The 26,184-nt window shown below is 33.5% G+C and overlaps 1 protein-coding gene across 6 annotated transcripts in view; it reads right to left on the bottom strand.

Annotated features, from left to right (window-relative positions):
- The window catches only part of LOC145317286 (regulator of nonsense transcripts 2-like), a 60,361-nt gene that overhangs the window by 16,724 nt on the left and 17,453 nt on the right, over positions 1-26,184 (bottom strand). The window contains exons 2-17 of one of the 6 annotated variants that reach the window (XM_080158301.1): positions 20,395-20,521; positions 19,896-20,049; positions 19,219-19,286; positions 17,902-18,740; positions 16,760-16,899; positions 16,273-16,344; positions 14,355-15,313; positions 13,784-13,895; positions 12,808-13,238; positions 12,468-12,569; positions 11,867-12,236; positions 11,092-11,216; positions 10,498-10,587; positions 9,888-10,138; positions 9,163-9,300; positions 8,737-8,958 (exon numbers count right to left, since the gene is read on the bottom strand). In XM_080158301.1, coding sequence (XP_080014427.1) covers positions 10,048-10,138; positions 10,498-10,587; positions 11,092-11,216; positions 11,867-12,236; positions 12,468-12,569; positions 12,808-13,238; positions 13,784-13,895; positions 14,355-15,313; positions 16,273-16,344; positions 16,760-16,899; positions 17,902-18,740; positions 19,219-19,286; positions 19,896-20,049; positions 20,395-20,507 — 3,666 coding nt within the window. In that variant the 5' untranslated portion in view covers positions 20,508-20,521 and the 3' untranslated portion in view covers positions 8,737-8,958; positions 9,163-9,300; positions 9,888-10,047. Of the gene's footprint in view, positions 1-350; positions 444-830; positions 899-1,041; positions 1,205-5,904; positions 5,966-6,453; positions 6,518-6,855; positions 6,951-7,362; positions 7,491-7,829; positions 7,951-8,736; positions 9,301-9,887; positions 10,139-10,497; positions 10,588-11,091; positions 11,217-11,866; positions 12,237-12,467; positions 12,570-12,807; positions 13,239-13,783; positions 13,896-14,354; positions 15,314-16,272; positions 16,345-16,759; positions 16,900-17,901; positions 18,741-19,218; positions 19,287-19,895; positions 20,050-20,394; positions 20,522-26,184 lie in introns of those variants that run through there. The other 5 variants (XM_080158304.1, XM_080158302.1, XM_080158299.1 and 2 more) reach the window with 5 other exon arrangements.

Genomic DNA, 26,184 nt, shown 5'->3' with positions numbered 1-26,184 from the left:
TGTCATATCCAGAGAAGATTTAAAGAAGGTATAGTAGGTGTATTTCAACTTTTCGCATCCATTAGTCTTCCCATCCCGAATTAAAGAGGGGTACAAAAAAAAATGAGAAGCCACTCTATCCAATAAAAATACACGTTTTTATGATGACAAGTAGCTTGTATTTTATTACTAAACAATCAAACTAATAAAAATAGGAAACGATTATTGTGAGTTAAAGAGCATATGACCATTGATCATTTGTCTGGTAAATCCTGATGACATAATAGTAATCTTTGCTGAGAGTAAAAAAAAATACTTTGTTACTTAATGTTACTGTTACTTAGAAAGACACTACATAACTTAAGACTTACTTGGAATCTTAATCTTTTTAATTTGTTTTCCCTCCGAGAAAGACCAAACTCTGAGTGTTTTGTCCCTGCTCGAAGATACAAGCTTCCAATCCTAGATTCATGAACAATATTTTTAACTAACATTGTGTACAATTTTTGTTTCATTGTATCTTTAAGTCTCTTTATATTTGTAGTCAAATATTTGGGGTTATCGGACAACTTCTCTTTATAGTATTGAAATAGACCTGTTGAATTTTGAATAATTTAAAGTTATGATTTTTATATGTATGACTGAAGGAAAAGAGCCCCGAAATTAATTTGGGATTCGAAAACATGTGTAGTGCAGTCGTCGAGGAAACTTCTTAAAGCCAAACTCAAAAGAATAGAAAATGTATCTTTAAAATGTTGGTCATTGCTTTAAACTCCGTCATTGACACTCATGACAATAAATTAAAACTCAAAAAATGTTCAAAAAGTTAATATTGATTATTGTTCATCCCTTGTCCTCTTTGGGGCACCAGCTGACATTATAACAGTCCTCATCATGTCCTCGCATCTTATGAATTATCCTAAATACAGATTTTAGAGTAATTATGTGAATCATGTGTTGTTGTTGTTGCATCGATTACCTGGGCCGGGAGGAAGGGGACAATAAGCTGTTTATTACACTAGTCCCAAAGGGTTTATAATAACTCTTAAAGAGATACATTACCTGCCAGGCCCAGACAAAGAAGCAATGAATACTAGGCCCATCTTACAACCAAAAGCAATAATGTCTGGATCCTCTGGGTGGAGGGACAGGCTCAGCACAGAAAGCTTTCCCAGGTAGAGGCGGGTCAGTCTATTTGACACAGTGTCCCACAACACAAAAACACCTAAAAATTAAAAAATACATTTAGGTGAAGACAATTAAAAACGAAAAGTAGCGAAATATAAATGGATATCGGGAAAAAAATTACTATAGAGCAATGTCATAAAATAATCATTAAACTTGATAAAATAGGGAAATCACGAAGCCTTTAAAATCACACAACCTTTGAATCACGAAAACTTAAAAATCTAGGAATCGACTTAGCACCGCAATTAATAGATAAATCTAAATGAAACTTGATGGAAATATGTAGAATATAAGCATATTCAATCCCTGATAATTTCAGCCGTCAATCCTGAATAGGAATAGAGAAAATCATGAAAACCTAAAAATCTAGGAATCGATCTAGCACCCCAATTAATAAAAAAATCATCTTAATAAAACTTGGTGAAAATATTTTGAATGTAAAATAATGTTTTCTCTGAAAGTTAACTTGAATAGGAATTGAGAAAACCACTAAAACTTGAAAATCTAGGAATCGATCTAGCACTCCAAGTAAAAGACAAATGGACAGAACAATGTATAGATTAGATAGGTTATGTCATAGGAATCTTCACTAAAAATTTCAGCTCTCTATCTTGAATAGTTTCCCCCATAGCGTTACGGACTGACGAACAAAGTTAAGGGGGGGGGAAGTTCTGACACTTTCGCGTAAACGGTGAGTATAGGCTTTATCTTTGGACTGAGAGGATAGGTTATTAGGGATAAAATCATTCTTATATGATGAAGTTCCCCCAGATTTAAGATTTTTTGGATAGGCCTCCAGGTTCCGGAGCTCCAGGCCTCCAGGTGGTCTCTGGACAGGTAAAAAAATAAAAAAATTCTTATTTGAACAGTTAGAGGTAAGTTTATTAAACAACATAAGCTTCTTTTTATATATTATTCATATATTTGAAGAAAAAATTACAATCGGCCTCCAGGTTCAGGTGCTGCAGGCCTCCAGGTGGCCTCTGGACAGGTAAAAAATCAAAATTTCTTATTTGAACAGTTAGAGGTAAGTTTATTAAACAACATAAGCTTCTGTTTATATATTATTCATATATTTGAAGAAAAAATTACAATCGGCCTCCAGGTTCAGGTGCTGCAGGCCTCCAGGTGGCCTCTGGACAGGTAAAAAATCAAAATTTCTTATTTGAACAGTTAGATGTAAGTTTATAAAACAACATAAGCTTCTTTTTATATATTATTCACATATTTGAAGAAAAAATTACAATCGGCCTCCAGGTTCAGGTGCTGCAGGCCTCCAGGTGGCCTCTGGACAGGTAAAAAATCTAAATTTCTTATTTGAACAGTTAGAGGTAAGTTTATAAAACAACATAAGCTTCTTTTTATATATTATTCATATATTTGAAGAAAAAATTACATTCGGCCTCCAGGTTCAGGTCCTGCAGGCCTCCAGATGGCTTCTGGACAGGTAAAAAATCAAAATTTCTTATTTGAACAGTTAGAGGTAAGTTTATAAAACAACATAAGCTTCTTTTTATATATTATTCATAAATCTGAAGAAAAAATTACAATTGGCCTCCAGGTTCAGGTGCTGCAGGCCTCCAGGTGGCCTCTGGACAGGTAAAAAATCTAAATTTCTTATTTGAACAGTTAGAGGTAAGTTTATAAAACAACATAAGCTTCTTTTTATATATTATTCATATATTTGAAGAAAAAATTACAATCGGCCTCCAGGTTCAGGTGCTGCAGGCCTCCAGATGGCTTCTGGACAGGTAAAAAATCAAAATTTCTTATTTGAACAGTTAGAGGTAAGTTTATAAAACAACATAAGCTTCTTTTTATATATTATTCATAAATCTGAAGAAAAAATTACAATTGGCCTCCAGGTTCAGGTGCTGCAGGCCTCCAGGTGGCCTCTGGACAGGTAAAAAATCTAAATTTCTTATTTGAACAGTTAGAGGTAAGTTTATAAAACAACATAAGCTTCTTTTTATATATTATTCATATATTTGAAGAAAAAATTACAATCGGCCTCCAGGTTCAGGTGCTGCAGGCCTCCAGGTGGCCTCTGGACAGGTAAAAAAATTTTTTTTAAATCTTATTTGAACAGTTAGAGGTCAAGTTTACTTAAAAAACAAAATGAGCTTATTTTTAGATGCTTTAAAGATATTTGAAGAATAATTTACAATTAGCCTCCAGGTTTAGGTGATGCAGGCCTCCAAGTGTACTCTGGACAGGTAAAATATCAATATTTCTTATTTCAACAGATGGCGGTAAACTTATAAAAAAATTAGCTTTTATGTTATTTATATATTTGAAGACAATATTACAAATGGCCTTTAAAATAATATTATAATAAGTACAATTTTAAATTACAATTGGCCTCCAGGCTCAGGAGCTTCGGGCTTTGAACAGGTAAAAATAAAAAAAAGAGAATATCATTAACTCCTACAATTTAAACCTTTGAAGTCTCAATGTGTAGGACCTAATAATATTATATGTTGGCGTTATCCTCTTCAATTTTTTTTTCAATTTTAAAAATTTTGCTATCCCCCAACTAAACTATAAAATAAGAAATATTGATTTTTTACATGTCCAGAGACAACCTGGAGGCCTGCAGCACCCAAACCTGGAGACTGATAGTAAGTTTTTCTTTAAATATTTAAATAATATATAAAAAGAAGCTTATGTTGTTTTATAAACTTACCTCTAACTGTTCAAATAAGAAATTTTGATTTTTTACCTGTCCAGAAGCCACCTGGAGGCCTGCAGCACCTGAACCTGGAGGCCAATTGTAATTTTTTCTTCAGATTTATGAATAATATATAAAAAGAAGCTTATGTTGTTTTATAAACTTACCTCTAACTGTTCAAATAAGAAATTTTGATTTTTTACCTGTCCAGAAGCCACCTGGAGGCCTGCAGCACCTGAACCTGGAGGCCGATTGTAATTTTTTCTTCAGATTTATGAATAATATATAAAAAGAAGCTTATGTTGTTTAATAAACTTACCTCTAACTGTTCAAATAAGAAATTTAGATTTTTTACCTGTCCAGAGGCCACCTGGAGGCCTGCAGCACCTGAACCTGGAGGCCAATTGTAATTTTTTCTTCAGATTTATGAATAATATATAAAAAGAAGCTTATGTTGTTTTATAAACTTACCTCTAACTGTTCAAATAAGAAATTTTGATTTTTTACCTGTCCAGAAGCCATCTGGAGGCCTGCAGCACCTGAACCTGGAGGCCGATTGTAATTTTTTCTTCAAATATATGAATAATATATAAAAAGAAGCTTATGTTTTATAAACTTACCTCTAACTGTTCAAATAAGAAATTTAGATTTTTTACCTGTCCAGAGGCCACCTGGAGGCCTGCAGCACCTGAACCTGGAGGCCAATTGTAATTTTTTCTTCAGATTTATGAATAATATATAAAAAGAAGCTTATGTTGTTTTATAAACTTACCTCTAACTGTTCAAATAAGAAATTTTGATTTTTTACCTGTCCAGAAGCCATCTGGAGGCCTGCAGCACCTGAACCTGGAGGCCGATTGTAATTTTTTCTTCAAATATATGAATAATATATAAAAAGAAGCTTATGTTTTATAAACCTACCTCTAACTGTTCAAATAAGAAATTTAGATTTTTTACCTGTCCAGAGGCCACCTGGAGGCCTGCAGCACCTGAACCTGGAGGCCGATTGTAATTTTTTCTTCAAATATGTGAATAATACATAAAAAGAAGCTTATGTTGTTTTATAAACTTACCTCTAACTGTTCAAATAAGAAATTTTGATTTTTTACCTGTCCAGAGGCCACCTGGAGGCCTGCAGCACCTGAACCTGGAGGCCGATTGTTTTTTTTTCTTCAAATATATGAATAATATATAAAAAGAAGCTTATGTTGTTTAATAAACTTACCTCTAACTGTTCAAATAAGAAATTTAGATTTTTTACCTGTCCAGAGGCCACCTGGAGGCCTGCAGCACCTGAACCTGGAGGCCAATTGTAATTTTTTCTTCAGATTTATGAATAATATATAAAAAGAAGCTTATGTTGTTTTATAAACTTACCTCTAACTGTTCAAATAAGAAATTTTGATTTTTTACCTGTCCAGAAGCCATCTGGAGGCCTGCAGCACCTGAACCTGGAGGCCGATTGTAATTTTTTCTTCAAATATATGAATAATATATAAAAAGAAGCTTATGTTGTTTTATAAACTTACCTCTAACTGTTCAAATAAGAAATTTTGATTTTTTACCTGTCCAGAGGCCACCTGGAGGCCTGCAGCACCTGAACCTGGAGGCCGATTGTAATTTTTTCTTCAAATATATGAATAATATATAAAAAGAAGCTTATGTTGTTTAATAAACTTACCTCTAACTGTTCAAATAAGAAATTTTTTATTTTTTACCTGTCCAGAGACCACCTGGAGGCCTGGAGCTCCGGAACCTGGAGGCCTATCCAAAAAATCTTAAATCTGGGGGAACTTCATCATATAAGAATGATTTTATCCCTAATAACCTATCCTCTCAGTCCAAAGATAAAGCCTATACTCACCGTTTACGCGAAAGTGTCAGAACTTCCCCCCCCCTTATAGAGTAGCTTCGCTACTAAAAAGATGATTGAGTTAATTTAGCAATTTCGGCAGGGGAGTATCGGAGGGGGGATTGAGTTAAACCGTAAACGATATGATTCTCCTTTAAGTAAAGTTTTTCATATGTCCAAGACAATCCCCCCTCCAAAAAAAAATCAAATTTACCTGAATCATCCCCAGACACAATGATAGACGTATCAGCTTTGCTCCAGTCCAGACCAAAAACCTAGAAAACAAAAAATTAAAATGTTAAAATAAATAAGAAATCAATTAGAGCGAATAAGTTAAGGTAATATTCTGTGAGTTTGTGACAATATAATTGTAACGAGACCCTAAGCACAACGGATCTCAACGAAAAAAGGTTACAGCAACGGGATTTGGCATGGCAGTTGCTTGAATGTGGTGAAACTGTAAAGCACCGGTAGCAGAAATTAGCAACTTTAAATCATTCGAGAAAAAGTTTTTTTCCTTCATAGTTTCACTTGACACTTAATGATATTAATATTTGAATCACGTCTCTCTACTCTAAAAGAAAAGGTGTCCAGTGCAAATGTATCGAAATTTTTTAATAAGTTTGCCTCAAACAATTTTAAAATTTTTGATTTGGCGAAAAAAAAGAAAAAATCCGGCGGGAAACTGCGGTTTTCGGCAGGAGCAGCAGTTCTCCCACCATTTCTTTATAGTTCAACATTGTACCTCATTAAAAATAATTACCTTAGATTTATTTTCTGAATGAATTGTGTGTTGACTTACTAAACTATGACTATCTGGACTCCAGCTAATAACAATAAAATATATGGTTAGCATTTCAGGGAAACTTAAATTTACGTTAATATATTATTACCTATAGAAAGTTTTTTTTACACCCGTTCATTAAAATATTTTAAAGTAATGAGGATCATCATATGTAATAACCAGAAACAATAAAAAAGTATGAATTGTGGGGTGCTAGTTTGTATTTTGGTAACGGACGGACATAACCAATTTATAAAGAAGCTTCGCAACCAATAGATAATAAAACACCACACCCTTATTTTCAATAAAACCTTAAAATAGGGGGAGGGTGCTAGCTAGGAACTTTCAGGGAAATCACCAAAAAGTTATGTTAATATTAACCTCCAAAGTCTGACAGACCCATCGTCAGCAGCTGAAACAAGGTTGGCAGCTCCGTCACCGAGTTCATAATCAGGACACCAAGCAACGGAACATATCTAAATAAAGTATCAATATTTTAGCAGGGAGAAAGGAGGGGACATTAAATATAAAACATGTTTTCTCATACGTTAGTAAACCAACTTAACTTAAGGCACTTTTATTAAATCTTGATTGGTTAGTTCAAACTGTCAGTGTCCCAACTTTTCAACCAACAATTTTAATCAACACAATGAGGATTTTTATTTATCATTATCGGGAATATACATCAATTTATCAGACATTGTCCATAGATCCCTGATATTCAGAAAATCTGTTTATATCTTACTTACATGGATGAAATTAAAAACAAACACCCCATCGTATTACAATGTTTTCACTTAATAACTTGTCGGTTTGTGTCTAGTCTACGATGTATTTCTATTGGTCAGATAAATGGTTTCAGGCCCAGACTTTTTTTTTAAATTATACCTTTGTTTTCTCTTCATGTGCATCAAAGATGATGTGAGATTTTGGCGGAGTTAATTGTTCTGTCTCAGAATTAGCCCGCCAGTTGTCCTGCTTGTCCGCATTCTCATTCACACTTGCGGCGGCAGCTTCTGTATACACAAATTTAATGATTTTTTGGCGGTTTCCCTCATAGTGCTTAGCGAGCACAGAATGCACCTCCCCTTGATTTTAAAATAAAATAAAATAAAAAGGGGTATGGGGTTGTTTTTACGTTCTAGTGCACCGTAGGAGTAGTCCACGAAGAGTTAGTACCCACTTCCCATATAGACTTAAAAAGGAAATAAATAAATTGAATATCATAATAATTTTCAGTCCATTCGCAACTCAACCAAGCTTTTTGACTTTTATAGGATTATTTTCAAAAGACAGACATACAAGCATACAAAAATGTTAAGTAGCGTAGTTTTGCTTCTCAATATTGTACAAACCTACTATAACAATCTGATTTTGTGAGGCATAGGCTATGAAGCTGTGGGTGGCACTGAGAGCTGATGATGCATACCAGTTGGGAGCTGGAGGGATCATATACTCGGTAGTCATTCTGGTTTTCTGCAATCATGATTTGTCATAACTTTCAATATGATAAGTGCAACCTAAATCAGGTTAGGAGACTCGTTAAGACTTCCTAAAAAGCAAACAGTTTGTACCAACTGTTGCTGAGATGCTTAGCTGCACTTAGAAAGATAGACAAACAGACTTTGTATTTAAGACAAATGGCTTAACATACAATGCCCCTAAAATATTTTACACAAATAATTTTTTTCGGGGCGGAGGGGTAGTAAGTAGTTCAGGGTTGGCACTGTTTTTAGGGACAGTTTCAGGCCACTTACATTTTTTAAGCTGATTTTTAGAGCAAAGGGTTGGGGGGAGGTGATAAAAGAGGAGGAGAGGGGGGGGGTGATTGGGTAATCCAAAACATTAAAGTTTCTTTTTGGAAAAGTTACTCCCCCCCCCCCTCCCCAACTTCGGTTCTAGAGACACATTAGAAAATTTTGACTTGGAACAACTTTGTAAAAGTAAAAATGTGCATTCCAAGATTCATGCTCTAAACCACTTTAAGGGCCAAAGGGCCGCCCTTTATCAAATCAGGTACCCCTTAATCCAACCCACTGATCATTTGGTAGAAAAATGAAAGCCATTATTGGTTCAAGGTTCAGCAAGATCTTAAGCTTTAGACGAAACGAATACTAACATTTATCTTATTTGTATTTTGAATACCTAACGCAAGGCAAAAATACGATTCTAAATATTTGCTATATTAATTAAGATAAAAACCCCCAATGATTATTGCTAGGATAACTTGAGGTTAAACACTAAAAAAAACCATTTTATATATCTGAAAATATTATAACTAATGAGGTAACCAAAGAACACAAAAAATATTATTTATATTTCAATATATTTTTTATCACAATTTAAATATCACTGCAATTAAAATGAAAACCTCTTGAAAATGCTGAATTTTAATATTGTGTTTTAAGGATTAAATCATTTCAATAAGTAATGCAAATAAAAGGCAATAGAAGTTAGTTATTTCTCGCATCGTATTATAAACAGCTTTCCGCGGATATAGAAAGTACAATTATAAGATTAAAACCAGTCTCTTTAGACCCGAGGTGCCGATTTTATATTTGTACAAAGCTGGATATAATACGATGCTAGACATAGTTTTTTCGTATGGATGAGAACCAGTTTCTATCCACCGGATTCGAATGAATACGAGAAAAGGAAATATCCTCTGTAAAATATTTTTGTAATTACCGAGTGAATTTATTGATGTCTATCTCTTTTAAAAACATTCTATTGATACAAACCATATAATCTAACAACGTGATAAAAACAAACACAAAATACAATTTATAACAAGGGCGGGGGAAGTTCTGACACATTTGCGTAAACCTGGTGTATAGGCTTTATCTTTGGACTGAGAGGATAGGCTATTAGGGATAAAATCATTCTTATATGATAAATTTCCCCCAGATTTAAGCTTTTTTGGATAGGCCTCCAGGTTCCGGAGCTCCAGGCCTCCAGGTTCCGGAGCTCCAGGCCTCCAGGTTCCGGAGCTCCAGGCCTCCAGGTGGTCTCTGTACAGGTAAAAATTAAAAATAAGATTTTTTTTTTTGAAGAGTTAGAGGTTAACTTATAAAACAAAATATGCTTCTTTTTTGATTGTTATTCACATATTTGAAGAAAAAACATACATATTTTGTCTCATAAGCTGACATCTAACTCTTAAAAAAAAAAATTTTTTTTCATTTTTACCTGTAGAGAGACCACCTGGAGGCCTGGAGCTCCGGAACCTGGAGGCCTATCCAAAAAATCTTAAATCTGGGGGAAATTCATCATATAAGAATGATTTTATCCCTAATAACCTATCCTCTCAGTCTAAAGATGAAGCCTATACACCAGGTTTACGCAAATGTGTCAGAACTTCCCCCCCCCCCCCCCCTTAAATAGGTATTTTTCAAGGGTGCATATTATCCAACCTAAAAGAATTTCTTGCCCCCAAATAAAGCCTCTCTATTTGTTTCCCCATATTATATCGTAAAAGTACAAAATATTTCCTTATTTTGTATTTCATTCCCCACACGGGGGTTGGGGCGTAATATAGAAAATGTACAGTACACCCCTGATATTTTTTGAAAATTATTTGGCAGGTTTCTTTCCAAAAATAACGTCAGCATCCGGAGCTCCTTTCTGTGGTTTGAATCCCTTCCTCATGGACACCAATGAAACCCTAAAAAATAAGAAAGAAATTATTAAAAACATCAAAATAAATCATTGATGTTGTATCAAATTATTTGTCTTGTTTGCAAAGAATTTTTAAGTATCATTGTATTTGTTTCGTTTGGTGTTATCTCTTTGATAAAGTCTAAAACGTAAGTACATGAATATCAAATGTATTTATATCTACTTATAGTTTTAATTTCGAAATAATATTCTGGTTTTTTTTACATTAGAGTACAGTTCACTCAATAAATGCTTGTAAATGTTTGTTTGTTCGTATTAGGTATTTATTGACCTTAACTTTTATCGATATTATCATTTCTTTCTTATTGTTTTATTAAAATTAATCGGAAATTTTTAATTAATTACTTTTGTAAATTACTAATAGCCTCTTCTAATTCTTCTTTGTCTTGTCTTTCAGAAATCTCCAAAGTTAATTTCTTAAGGCTGGCTCGCTCCCTGAAATTCATTAAAGGATAAATTCATTGAAATGGCAAAACAAAGCTGGGCGGAAGGTTAAGCCGCCGTTTCTTTACAGTTATATCACAAAAGCAAATGCCATGCCAAAACCAATTGCTCCAATTAGTTGCGTTAGAAGTGAGATTGTTAGGTAATTTGGATGCCTTATAATCAAGTGTATAATACCAACACATCCCTTAATCCCAGGCTCCTCAAAGATGAGAATTAATAATAAAGGTAACTTAATCTGGAACACCCGTCATACTCGAAATCAACAAGTGTGAGGTAATAACGAGGAGCTTAATCAATAATCATGAGACAGCCTTTCAAATCATAATGTAATTGAACGTGGAACTTGAGCTGGCTCTGGTGGCTATATAAAAGTGACTCATCATACTCCAGAAGTCTTAGGTCCAAACTCAAAGAAACTATGATTAATCAAACAAACAAAAAACCACATTCAGAAACTTCTAGTTTCTATGTTTAGTTCAGCGTGAGAGTTACCTGGCTTCCTTTTCTTCCCTAGCAAGGAATTGTTCTCCCAAGTTACTCTCAGCAGAGACACTGATACTCTTGATTATTTTACTTGCGTTGTTAGAAGCTCCTCCTTTTCTTAGCATTACTGTCACCTGAACATTTGCATATAAACGGTATCATTAATTTCAAGACAGCAGATTTCATTGACCTTTAAGACAGTATAATGCTTATTTGAATTGTAGAAATGTATGGCAATTATAGTAATACCTAACTACTCTTTGCCTTGCTGTTACATTCTACTCATTAGGATGGATTAAAGTAGGACAACTGACATACCCAGACAACTGCCAAATATGAGTAATTTCTTATGAAGAACACAGGTCTATATTTTGATTTCAGGAAGTGAATCACAAAAAAAACATCCTTCTACATCCTATGGTTTTATATGATCCGTATGCAATGCATAAAAAAAACACTAAACTTTTAAAATTAATAAAAAGAAGGTAATCTTTTTAGTTACTGTGATTACTGATGTACAGGGATGAAATGCAGCTTTAAGATTTAAAGAAATGTTTTTGGTATGAGCCCCATGCCCTAACATTATATAGATAGTTCAGCATAAACATCATTGTTCATAATAATTTGGAGCTTACTCATTATTACCAAATTTAATACTTAGTGTGGCAGGTGTCTTATTTTATTATAACCTTATGTAATAATCTAACATTAAGAAGTAGTAGGGGGAGTTTAAATCATAAAATGATTGAAATTCTGAGGGTATTCAATCACTTTAATCTATTACCTGAACTTTGCCTCTTTCCTCCTCTTTTTCAGCCTCCGCCATTTTCTCCTCTTCTTGCAGTTGTTCATACGTCTTTTTGGACGATTTGACTCCAATTGGGACAGTTAGGTTAGCTATGCTATTCTTATCTCTGGCTATATTCTTATTCTCTACAATGCTGTCATTAACCATCTTGTCAAAAGCCGCCAGAAATTCATCATCTTCTTGGCAAGGTTCACCAACAGGAGCGGATGGAAGGAGAAGGTTCTCTTCTCCCTCGTCAATGACTGTCTCTCCACCTTCTTCGTGTTCATAATCATTGTATTGGTTCCTGTCATCTCTCTCCTCGTTGTAGTCCCATTCCTCAGGAGCTATTTCATCCTCCAACGACCTGAATTTAGTATGATTACAGATTCTTTATTTCATTATTGTATAATTGATCAGGTGCTTTCATTCGTACGTAAGCTATAATTAGACCACGAACCATTTTCATAACTTTTTAAAAATTCTACTTAAAAATGTTACGCTAGTTTATGCCTAAAGCCCTTGGCAGGACTAATTTTGTATATAATGTGCATCAAAAAGCAACCTGACCTATCAGATGCCAAAACCTCTGGATTACCTGTTGCTGTGTTGGAACTGAGACATGTCATTTTCAGTTGACTGTTGGGACTGGGTATTCAGACCATCTTCAGCATCCTCAGATATTGTATTCAGGCCAGAACTAAAACAAATGTACAATCACTTTCACGTGATTTATTATCATATGCCTGTCAATCATTTCAGAAAAGTCAGTAAAAAGTTAAGCAAATATAACAATATACTTTTCTGATAATTTCCCAGTGTGCGAAATTATTTTTTGAATGATAATAGGAAGAGAAACGTCACTAAAAGAAAATCAAATTATCTTTACCTTTACTTTTAAGAAAAAGTGAGAGATAAAATCAACGTTACATTCTTACCTTCTACCGCCTTGTGATGATTGAGCCGTATCAATAACCTCCGGCATATAACCCTTCTGTTTTAACACTGCAATAAATTCATTTTCCGCCTTCTGGACAGCCAAACAGGCATCTTCAAAATTAGTAAACAATTTCAGCTTAGGCCTGAGGCCTGACACGGTTTCCAGGTACAAATTTGTCATTCCCAGCGGAAACTTTCTCTCGTTATCCGCGTACATAGGATGTGATCTTTTGAACCAATAGTAGCGCTGGAAGTAGGTGATGAAATAGTCCAGCTTCTTCTTGCTGGTCCCCGTGGTGAAGTATTGTCCGCAGGTGTCCAGCAAGACACACACGAGACGGAGGCGCAGCATGTGTTCTGGAGGATCCAGACTATCCTCGCTAAGGTCGTGATCAAGCACTACACCGAATGTTATCAGTGAGTATAATACCTACAACACGAATAAATTGTAAAATAGACAATCGGTAATTCAAGCAGTGCAGTTTGAATTTTAACTTGTTCAGATTTGACAATAAACAAATTAAGATTAATATTTTGACCAAATTGTAGAATAGAATATTTTTGTACAACTAAATTAGGTAATTTTTAAAATAGGAAAAAAAAGAAATTTAATTTCCTTTGCATGTCACTGTAAATGAATAGGTAGGAAAGACCGTATTAAAAAGTCGCAAATCTCGGTGCTCTCCCTCAAATTACATAGAGAGCACAGAACTACCCAGAACCCATTATTTAAAATTTAATTTAAAAACTAAGAGGGCTGGGAAGTTTGTTCGTTATGCCATATCTCTACGGGAAGCCATAACCAGTGTCAGCGTTGCCCAAACCAAAGGGGCTACATTTACCTAATATAATTACCTGACCTAAAGTAAAACATAAACACACAAAAATTAACCCCCTTACGCCCCCCCTATTTTCATTTATTTCAAATTAAGGAGGATGGGGTATTATTTCTGTCCTCGACTAATCTATACTAACCTTAAAAATTAGACTAGAGTCCACAATTCTGTAATTATAAAGTTCTCCTAGAAATTTGATCATGCTTGTTCTTCGCTGATTAAACTTGGAATTATTCACCTCCATACCCATTCTAAATAGAGAAACAAACTTTTTTTAAATATTCACAAAAAAATCCATGTTGTAAAGAAAAGGGGAGGAGGGGGTTATTATCAAAATATCGTAAGGTTACTTTTGGTTAAATAAAAAAAGGATAAAAGTCGTACACAGACTAAATTGTATTGTTTCCTTCTTGTTGTTACCAAAATCTTATCAAAAGTTAAAAATAATAATATCATATGTCTATTCAACAATAAACAAGGAAGATAATATTTATGAGTAGTGAAGCACAAACAAAAATCATACATGGACATTGGACAAACCTACAAAAAGAGATATGGAGCAAACGTTGAGTAGTCATAAAAAGAGTGGGAGAAGAGAAAAAAGTATAATTATTAGCAATTTATCTTAAATAGAAGCCGAGAAAATCACATTTCCCATAGCATTCCAGACATAGAGATTATAGAGTTACTTGGCTATTAAAAATAATGACCTGATGTCTTCTAATATATCATCAGTGATGGAGATGCCTACCCAGTCATGGTAATGAATTAATCCTGCCAGCAGCGAGGCCAGGTAACGAATATTATAATATTTTATGTTCCAAACATTCTTCACGCATTTCACAAGATAAGCCACAATCTTAGGGTCTTCCCAATCAAATTTCCTGATTTGCCTTAGGATTTTTTCAACGTTGCTTTTGTTTAAATCACTGTAGAGCAATTTTCTGATGTATTGATGCTTGGGAGGACGTTCTACGCGTTGGCTTTGCTTAGATTCAGTTGGAATCACTAAATAATAAGAATTCTCAATCAAGGTAATATATTTAGCATCAAATGACAGTGCTGTCTTCTTTCTCATCATTTGTTCTATGTAGATTTTTATTCTACGGTGAGTCTCGGGGGTTCTGTATAAAAATTGGCCACAAGATTCGACCATTGTGCAAGCCATTTCAACATGATGATGGCTGAAATCAAACAGCAATTGCTTTAAACAAAACAAAGCATCCGCCTTGGGAAACAAATTAAACTTGACCATCTCGCCAATGAAGCGGCAAACCTTAAGCTTTGATTCAATTTTGATCTGATCCTTTTTCCTGACCTGCCACCGAAAATCTTGTTTCAACATGGCGCATAATTGAGCGGGAACATCTGGCATAAGTGGCGCCAAAATTGCGCACATTCGCGAGTAGAACGGCAGCAAATCTGTTCGTGTTCTGTGGACGGTAAACAAACTTTTAACCAACTTTCTTCTGTTTGGCTTTGTATTGAAGCTCATACAAAACTCGGCCGATGCGTTGTCGATCATTTCTCTGTTGACGCAATGTGGCAGCTGAGCCAGAAATGCGTCAAACGCCATCTTGTTTGAAAAGTTGATGTTTTCTTGTTCTTCTTCCTCCTCCAGGTTAACTTCCTCTACCTCTTCTTCATCTAGCTGTATGTCATCCTCCTCCTGAGAAAAAAAAAACAACTATTAAAATTGGAATATTGACAAAATTTAGGCCATCCGCAAATCGAAAAAAAGCAAAGCAAAAAATTGATAGACATAAATGTATATATTTACCATACAATTAAAATAAATTGTTCCAATTAGTAGATTTCTAGGTAAAAAATCAAGAATTATACAATAGGTGTCAATGAAGTTATATACCTGATAATAATACCGGTGTTTTATGTGTGTTAGAATGTGCAAAGGAAGTTAATTTAACCAAGCAAAAGAAGTACTACTCAAGGTATTTGGGTCTCTAGTTGATAACTCAAAAGAAAATTTAGTTGAATAGATTTTCAATTATACGATTAAGGGGGGGGGGGGGGGAGTTCTGACACAATTGCGTAAACCTGGTATATAGGCTTTATCTTTGGACTGAGAGGATAGGTTATTGGGGATAAAATCATTCTTATATGATGAATTTTCCCAAGTTTTAATTTTTTTTTTGGATGACCTACAGGTTCCGGAGCTCCAGGCCTCCAGGTGGTCTCTGTACAGGTAAAAATTAAAAAAAAAAAATTTTTTTTAAGAGTTAGAGGTCAACTTATAAAACAAAATATGCATCTTTCTGAATGTTATTCACATATTGGAAGAAAAAACATGCATATTTTGTTTCATAAGCTGACTTCTAACTCTTAAAAAACATTTTTTTTCATTTTTACCTGTACAGAGACCACCTGGAGGCCTGGAGCTCCGGAACCAGGAGGCCTATCCAAAAAAATCTTAAAACTTGGGAAAATTCATCATGTAAGAATGATTTTATCCCTAATAACCTATCCTCTCAGTTCAAAGATAAAGCCTATTATACCAGGTTTACGCAATGTGTAAGAACTCCCCCCCCCCCCCTTATTTCAGCAATTTTTTCTGAACCCTATAATATCTTGATATAGCTACGAAAAGCTTATGTATTTTTGTTTATTTACCTCTAAATTAACATTAGGTTTCTTTTTAGTTTCATCCTTCTTTTGTTCAGCTTCAGCCTCATCTTTACTCTCCTTCAAACATACACCAAATAAGTTAAAAGGAACTTGATGTTGAATATTTAGAATGATTGGAATATATCAATACTGAACTAGATTAAAGTTGAGCGCGCACCATATCTTTAATTACAGAATGTCAACTTCATAAGCATTGTTGCCGCTGGCTCTGTATTCTAAATGTTCTTTTGTATTTATATATTCTTAGCTTCGCTTTTGTAGTCATTCAAATTCTTTAATTATAGTTCATAAAGTTTTTTTCTATATACAAGTCCTATAGGTACATATTAATGATTTTAGTATCATATCCCATTTAAGGAAGTTGGTCTAACTAATGCCTAACCTTGTTAAATACTATCTCTTCAGATTTCTAGCTTTCAAAGCCTACATAACAAGTGAAAAAAATGTTCAATTGAAATTATTTGATGCTTGCCTTGTATAAAATAGAAGGGATCGTGGCAATAAGATCTGGAATATTTTGATAGAATGATTTAGTATCATCATCATCCCAGAGAGAGCCCAGATTTTCCTGGGAGATCTCTGCAGCAAGCTCAGCTTCTTCTTCTTCGTCCTGTACATCATGAACATCAGGTTTCATGTCAATAGGTATCAAATAATACATAAAAAATACTCGAAAATAAGAACTAGGTAGGTAAGATATCCATGAAAATCTAATAAAAAAAATTACGACAAGGAGGCACTTACTTTAATCAACTTAATGTTCTAAAATCAGGGTTTCGGATCCGCATTGATTGTATGCGGATCCGGATCCTCAAAATTTGGTCAGTGCAGATCCGGATCCGGTTCCGGATCCTTGACAATAAAAATAAAATCACCAAATTTTTCAAAAAATTTTATTATTTAATTCGAAGTCAAAAATACTTTTAATTTTCAAGTCTGAACCTAAACCTTAAAGATTGGCTCTCATCAAGAGAATGTCTGACATTTTATATAAATTTAGGTAGATTTTTCCATTTTTTCCGCATTTTTTTGAGTCCAAGGATCCGGATCCGCATTTTTTTGCGGATCCGGATCCTTGGACTCAAAAATATGCGGATCCGGATCCGAAACCCTGTCTAAAATACATAAAATTGTAGAGTTTATAGAAATATTAAAAATTTAAATGCTAAAAATAATATCGGAGTTTTCCTAAATCTTTTTGTTCTAATTTTACTCCAAATGATTTATTTGCTTGGTAGGTTTTTGTTTTTGTCCCTCTAGCCATTTGAATTTAAAGTCAATAGGTAACAAATTTCCGATCGAAATGTTTTGTTTGTTTGCTTTGCTATGTAAAATAGATAAATAACCAAGTAAATATCATTTACAATGCACTAAAAAAAACTAGTATTTAAATAAAAAAAGATTCTCATGGTGTACAAAAATTGGTATCTTATTTTGGATATGAAGGACAGAAAGCAGAAATTATTTTTGAGACCAATGTTAAAGAGGTCCTTGGGTCATAAAAATGACAGTAGAGAAGAGCACAAAAAAATTAGAAAGAACTATATTAGGTATCAATTGAGATAAAAAGGGTTTTGCAGAGCAGCACTCATTTGATATGAAACTAAGATTCCTTCTCAGATTGATGACTGGGCAGCACAACCATTTCTTCTCCAACAGCCTCTGCCATTTGAGCTGTGTTCAACAACAGCTTGTCCTTTTCTTGCTGCAACTTCTCCAGTTTTTCTTTTCTTTCAGCGCTTATTTCTCCACGGGTCAGCAGTTGTCTTCTGTTACCTCTCTCCAACATGGCAACCTCTTTGTGGATTGTCAAAAGAGCATTGCTTAGACATTGATAATAATCTTTGAGAATATTTCTCAACGGTTTTTGCTTTTCTGGTGGCAGTAAGTCGGCTCTGGGTAGGGTGTAACCATATTTTTCTGCAAGCTTTTCTATAGAATATGGAAGCAGACCGGCATAATCATCCCCGCAATGTTTACAGAATGAAATAATAATAGATATATTTGACAAAGATTCTTTATCTTGTGCAACTAATGTAGTCAACACATTTCCAAGCAAAGACAAACTTTCTTTTAGTGTAAATATTCCAACGGAAATAAGTTCGCTGTACAACCTTAGATCAACCCTAAGTTTGCTAGGATTGGCAACCTTGATTTCCTTTTTCATAGCCAATACTTTGCCCCAGTTTTCTAGAAGACTGACGCTGAATTCTGGATAAACTTGGTGCACGGCAGAACAAAATTCCACAACTCCAGAAATGTCGGACATTTTGAATTTACACTCCACCAGACCTTGGCACAATTCCTCGATGTATTTTGAAAGGTTTAACCCCTTCATCTCTTTGATCAGTTGGTCTTTTGAGCCTTCATTAATCATCTTACACTTGCGGATAAATGCTGTGTTCTTTTTGAGACTGCTGTCTAATTTATACAAGTGTTTGTCATCATCTGGTCTAAAATAAAAATAAATATTTAATACATACGCTATCCAATATTAAAGATCTGAGAACTAAGATAAGACTGTTTCGAAAAAGCCTTTCTTTTTTGGAAAGATGTATGTATGCTTATATTCTGGTGGTTTTCAGCCAGTTTGCGACTAGCCCCCTCTTTCACTCAATGGACATTTAATAGTATCACAAAATGTAGAAAGCCTTCAGGGAGCGAGGGGAAATTCGACTATAGATTAATAAACACGTACCCTCACTAGTTAGCTTAAAAACTTTAGGTACTTTTATTATGAAATCTTTATTGCTTGGTTCAAATTGCCAGTGACCAGATTTCAAACCAACAAATGTTAATCTACAATAGGAATAAATTTATAAGATTTCTATATCAATTTATCGTTGTTTGTCTTACATCTTAATATCTTTGGCCACTCCTCAGTTTTATTTAAAGTTATTATCTTGTTAGGAGACTTTAAAAATGCCCAACCTGTTCTGAGCCGCTTCTTTGTTTATCTTTCTTAGTCCACTCTTCCACGCGTTTTTAGCCTCAGAATCCTAAATAATAGATTAGTAGATGAGGAAAGACTATGTAAATGTTTCTTACAAAATGTTTTCTATGTTATCTTTTACAGGGAAGCTTTATTATTGCTGGGTTTCATTTGAGATATTTTGAGAGTAGATAATAAATAAACAAATTTCTTAGCCCCCCCCCCCCTCCATCTATAATACAAAGTAGAACGATGTCTGTCTGTCCGTCTGTCTGTCCGTCTGAAGCTTAAGATCTCGGTAACCACTGAACCGAATGGGCTCTACTCTTCAGGGAATATATCTACTGGTCCTGTGGTGGTTTTAAGATATTTTCTTGAGGGGTGGGACACCCCTAACCCCCCCAAAAACAAAAAAAAATCCCCCCCTTAGGGGAGACTTCAACGTCAAATAAGGTGGTATCGTACGTAAAAAATTAAATTTAACAAACAAAAACATTTAAAGTGCCACTAGAGGCCTCTAGGGGCGTAGCCGCTAGTAATTAATAAGGAGCTACAGTAATTTATTAAACACAAATATTAAATCTGGGGGGGGGGGGATGGGTTACCTCACAATAGTCAGAAGCTCCTAGAGAATGTAGTAAAAACGCAGTCACTAGTTTCCTATTATTATATTTACCTTTATAAATTGACCTAATTGATTTTTTTCTTTTTCTGCTTTCTCTTCCTCTGTTTCTTGTGGAGTTTCCTCAACAACTTTTTTATCTTCAACCTTCACTTCTGTATTCTTTACTGGCTCCTCAGTTTTGGTCTCAGGCGCTTTTATTTCTTCTCTATATAAAATTAAATATATGATAAATTGTTATTTACAATGATATTTGAAAAATATACTTAAGATAATTAGGAATAAATTAATTATGGAGTACGATTACATTTAATTCAGAGGCTTATTCTACGTAAATAAACAAAATCTATTACACACCTTATTCTATAGTCTAAGAGGACAGTTATACCTAATTAGTAGCGCAATAAATTAATAGCGGCTGCGACTCAGTCTCTGAGGGTTACTTTAATTATACAGAAAAGTAGCTATTACCCTGACCAGAGACTAGTTTGATTTTAATGAAATTGATTCAGTAGTTAGGGTGAACTTGACAAATCAAGTTGAATAGATATACCTATCAACATCAGTTTTGACTTTCTCAGTTTTTTCCTTATTTTGATCTTCATCCTTGCTTTTCTGGATTTGACTTCGTTTTTTCTCTCTCTCCTTCCTATAGCTTGGTGACATTTTAGTTTTACAAACTGAAAATGATAGATACCTAGTTTTAAACATTCAAAATCATTTGTGAAAAATTAAAAGCTTTTCTATGTTTAGGTTCGGTTTGTACGTATATGGATGGCTCCTCTCGTACATATTTAAGCAAGTTAGATTTGTCCTATTGATTTAAAACTATATTTTATGATTCCTGTAACAGTTAGGTATAATTAAGATATAGTATAACTATAGTAACTCATAAAAGGAAATCTGGTTTGTTTATTTTAAACATGTTTAGCTTTTTCTTAACTTTTAATAAACAATTTACTTCATAATTTTCAAAAGTTATGCTATGTATCCTTGATATTTGAAAAGTTGATTCCAATCACGATAAGGAATAATATAAAAAAGCATAGCATCTATTTAATATGGTCTTATATTCAAAGTATGTTCATATTTACGTAATGAACATTTTTGGGATAGATCAATATAATTTTGTTTTAATTTCAATAAGTTGTCGAATATTAAATGCGTTATTACTCTTATATATTTGTATTTATTCTTATAATTCATTACGATTATTGCTTAAACTTGTCATTCTCATAACTCATTTAAAATTTAATTAAACTTTGTTACATTGTTGACAAAAAATACATGTAAGTCGCGCACTAGTGCGAATACCGCGTCATTTTTTCAAGTTCAGGGTTCCCAAATAATGATGATATGAACATATTATTATAATTTTACAATATTTTTTACTTATGACCACGCCTTGTAGAGTCTTCTAAAGGGACGGGAGGGAGGAAAGTTTACCCTACCTTAATTCATGGTTTTAAAAAAAAAGTATTTAAATTTTTTTTCGTGAGATAATTTTTTCATCGGCGTGCAAAATCCAAGGGGACAATCTCTCTACGTATAGCCATTACTTATATCCCTACTTTAAATCTAAAGTGCCCCATGAGGCCTCTTGTCGCTTAGCCACTAGTTTACTAGAAAAAATAATCAGTTGGATTGAATGGGTATGTTTTTGTGATGGATATTCTCTCAAGTGGTGATTGTTTTCCACCCACATATTTTTTATACATCCTTAAATAATAAAGTAACAGGATGTCTATGTGTTTATCTGTCTAAGCAGTTTTGGAAACTTAAACAAAACATTTGATATAATAATGAATTTTCCTTTTCCGAGATAAAGATAAGTTTTTCCTTTTTTTTCTGGGATGAACAGTCTGTCTGTGTGTTTGTCAGTATGTTTGTATAAAGGATCTTGCTAGCCGCCGAAGTGATAGTGTTCTCATTTACAGGGTAGCTTCTCATAGGTCCTGGGAAGGTTTATAAATATTTTATTTTTAGGTTTTATTTAATTTTGTATATTTATTTATTTAGTGATTGTTAGTTGTTTTATTTTATTTTTGTTTGTTGTTGTTTCTTTTAGGGATTTGGTTTTATTTCTATATTTTATTTGTTTTTATTTCAAATATAAAGATGGCTCCTAATAATGTAATTTCGGTTGTGTTTAGAGAAGATGATGTGAGAAGAGATGACAATCTTGGTGTTGTAATGGGTGATATTCCCATGATAAATTTATATTTGATTCAAGAGCAATCAAATGCTGCTAAAGAATTAGCCAGAAAAGGGCATAAACATCGCAAGGTGGGTAAACATAAATTGCCGCAAATTAAAAGATCTATTAGATTTATGTATGATGTGTTGTTTGTTGCCGAAGATTTGGAAGAAAAAGTTAATAAAATGTTAAAGGCAGCTAAATGAAATGAATTTTCGTTGGATGATCTTTTAGAGATTAAAAGTCATGTGTTTTAGGTGAAATCTTTAACTAAAACGGAGATGTTGAAAAATAGAATGGCGTCAAATAGTATTGCAGGTTGAAAAACTGTTAGTAATTTTGAAAATGACAACATTTTTTCAGGTAAGGATGAAGAGACAGCTGAAATACTAACTAAAAGGTTCAAGGCTGCAGAAACCAAAGCTCTAGCGGATTATAGCAGAATGAAAAGAGGAAGGGGTTTTAAATTTTCATTCAGAGGTAAAGGTGGTTATGGTGGTGCTGGGCATAGTAGAAACAATGGAAGAATGGAGGAAAGAGAAGAGAGGAGAGAGAGGCAGTATCTGAATGATAGATTAGCTACTATGCAGTGTTTTAAATGTAATAAAGTTGGGCATTTTATAAAAGATTGCCCAGAATCTTGTGTCCCTGGTAGGATTGGAAGACCTGGATTCTACAGTTTCTGGGAAAAGAGAGTTGCAAGCCTCGGATTTTATTCTTAGTACAATACAACATAGATATCAATTTCCCTTTATTTCTGTACTTCTAGTAGTTATTGTAAGAATAACAAAAGTTTCTTTGAGCACAGAGATTTTGCTTACAATGAATTATTAAACTGTTTTTAACCTATTTTTAAAACGTATATAAAAAATATACTATGACACCAGTAAAATCAGACTGCAGAGCCTAAATTTGAATTAAGTCCCCAATAAACTTTTTTTGGGGGATTTAAATATTAATTTTTACTGTTGCCGTGGTCATTTTGACCCAAGCAAAAGGTCTTTTTTTTATTTGGGTAAAATTCGTAGCTTTTAGAGTGTTTTGCTTCATAAATATTGTATTCTGGTATAGAGTAAAATTAGGCCTTATGATTTTACTATAAAAATTCACTAAAAAGTTAAATCTTTACAATATACCAATGAATTAACATTGACATGTTTGTGTTCGTTCGCCTATTTTAAACACATAAAAATTGGCTGTAAAGGGTTAAATTTGATGACAAGATGACATGATGTCAACAAATGTTTATGCAATACAACAAAATTATTTTTGACACATATACAAATATGATATAAAATAAGATTATTCAAACTTATTTTTTTAAAATATTTTTAAAAAGTATGTATCTTTTAGGTGTATAGTTTTCATTCTTTTCATTTTAATTAAATAAAAATTATTTAACTACATTGTAAATAAGTCACTTTGTGAAAACACTCTTTCGGAAATTATGAATTATTGAAATGAAACAAGAAATCTTATTGGTTTAACTTTAGCATTATGTGTTTTATTGTATTATGTTAAATTTTTTACTTAAATTGATTGTTTTAGAAAAAAAATTATTTCCATCGAACAGAGTAGAGTTTTTTATTATTGTATTGATATAAACTGAATCATATAAAATTGTTCTGTAAGAAACAATTTAACCCCAAACTAAAAGTTGCTTTTGCTTCCGTCAAAATGATCACAGCAACATATAAAATTAATTTTTAAATCCCCCAAAAAAAGTTTATTGGGGACTTAATTCAAATTTGGGCTCTGCAGTCTGATTCTACTGGTGTCATAGTATATTTTTTATATATGATTAAAAAATAGGTTAAAAACAGTTTAAGATTAGAAAGTTTGGGTTGTATTCGTAGAGTAAAAGAACAGCCTTATTTTACTTTACCTTTGTCAGTTGTTTATAGTAAGAAATATCGTCTTGTTTTTGATGCTAGTAGACATTTAAAGGAACCCTGCAAGAAATAACACGCCTTAACTACTGAAAGACTGCCACAAGTAGATCCAATACCCAAAATTTGGAGCCTTCAGCTTTAATAACAAAAAAGTTGTTGGCATTTTAAAATGACATCTTATGTACAATGAAAATTTTGAAAGCTTTTCAATGCTCATGTTAAAAAATTTGAAATTAAACTATGTAGCCTAGAAACAAAATTATAAGCTTATTTTTGTCATAAATTTAGGTTGCCAATCACAGCTGAGCTTATTTTAGTTTCATTTGTTTCTGCTATGATTTTACACTTACAAATGCGAATTAAACTTAATTTTTTTCAGAGATTTTGACTATGAAAAGTGGTGTTTTTATTGTAAAAAAGTAATCTGTTATGTAATTTCTTTTATAAGCAATGGAAATCTTTCAAAGTTTTCATTGTAGATAAAATGTAATTTTGAAATGCCTAGAAATTTTTGTTATTGAAGCTGAAGGCTTCAAATTTGGGGTATTGGATCTTCTTGTGGCAGTCTTTCAGCAGTTAAAGCGTGGTATTTCTTGCAGGGTTCCTTTAAATCCTTATTTACAGGATAGAAAAATTAAACTTGAAGATTTAAATGTTAATAATCAATTAATGCAACAGGGAGATTTTCAGACAACTGCTGATCTCAACAGCAGTTATTGGCAAGTGCCTTTAAAGGAACCCTGCAAGAAATACCCCACTTTAACTGCTGAAAGCCTGCCACGAGTAGACCTAGTACCCAAATTTTGAAGCCACCAGCTTCAATAACAAAAAAGTTACAGACATTTCAAAATGATTACTTTAGTACAATGAAAATTTTGAAAGATTTTCATTGCTAATGATGGAAATTTCAATATTAAATTACGTCATCTGGAAGCAAAATTAAAAGCTTACTTTTGTCAGAAACTTAGACTGCCAGTAACTGATAACATTTTTACAATAAAAACACCCCTTCTTATAGTCAAAATGTCTTCAAAAAATTCAGTTTAAATTGCGTTTGAAAGCGTAAAATCATAGTGGGAAAAAATTAAACTAATGTAAGTAATACAGATGCTCAGCTGTGATTGGTTGTTCGGCGGACTTAGCGCTGACTCAGACTTATGATTAGCTGGATATCCTAAAGGCTGGCATTCTTACGCTACAGTACTCTCAATACAACGCAAATTAAACTGAATTTTTAAAATGATTTTGACTATAAAGAAAGGTGTTTTTATTGTAAAAATGTAATCAGTTACTGGCATCCTAAGTTTCTGCCAAAAATAAGCTTATGATTTTCTTTCTAGGCGACATATTTTAATAATGAAAATTCTATCATTAGCAATGAAAAACTTTCAAAATTTTCATTGTACTAAAAATATGATTTTGAAATGTCTATAACTTATTTGTTTTTGAAGCTGGAGGCTTCAAATTTTGGGTATTGGATCTACTCGTGGCAGTCTTTCAGCAGTTAAAGCGGTATATTTCTTGCCTGGTTCCTTTAATTGAAAATTTAAAAAAATTTGTTGGTGGGCATTTCATCCTTGATTCTAGGGAGGTTTTATGGTTTGAATGGAATGTTTTTTTCCTGGGAAACAAGGATGCTTCATGGAATTTTACTAAATTACTTGTTCCTCATAAACAATATTGTAGAAAACATGATATTAGAATGCAAATTTACATGAATGATCAAGACGTTTTGGCAATTCTGATGATATTTGTTTAAAAGACACTGAACTGTATAAAAATTTTCAAAATTGAAAAAAATATTGCTAAGAGGATATTACCCTAAGTTGTGAAGTGAGTCAGAAAAAAGTTTAAAGGAACCATGCAAGAAATATACCGCTTTAACTGCTGAAAGACTGCCATGAGTAGACCCAGCAGTTAAAGCAGGGTATCTCTTGCAGGATTCCTTTAAGGTAGGAGTTTTATATTGTTAGCAAGTTAGTTATGAAACTGTCTGTGTGTTTGTCAGTATGTTTGTATGTAGGATCTTGCTAACCGCTGAACTGATAGTGTTCTCATTTACAGGGTAGCTTCTCATAGGTCCTTGGAAGGTTTATAACTATTTTGGGGGAGGATACCACCACCCTCCTAAGAGAAATCGCCCCTAGAAAAAAATACCCTACCCCCCCAAAAAATTCATTTATTCTTTTTTGTGTAAAATGAAAAATGAGGGGGGATCATACCCCCCCCCCCCCACACAAAAAATGATTTCTCC

Source organism: Acartia tonsa, chromosome 4 (genome assembly GCF_053477335.1).
Source record: "Acartia tonsa isolate MP-2025a chromosome 4, ASM5347733v1, whole genome shotgun sequence".
Classification (NCBI taxonomy): domain Eukaryota; kingdom Metazoa; phylum Arthropoda; class Copepoda; order Calanoida; family Acartiidae; genus Acartia; species Acartia tonsa.
The sequence above is the reverse complement of the archived record's forward strand: the minus strand, read 5'-3'. Positions and strand labels throughout refer to the sequence as shown.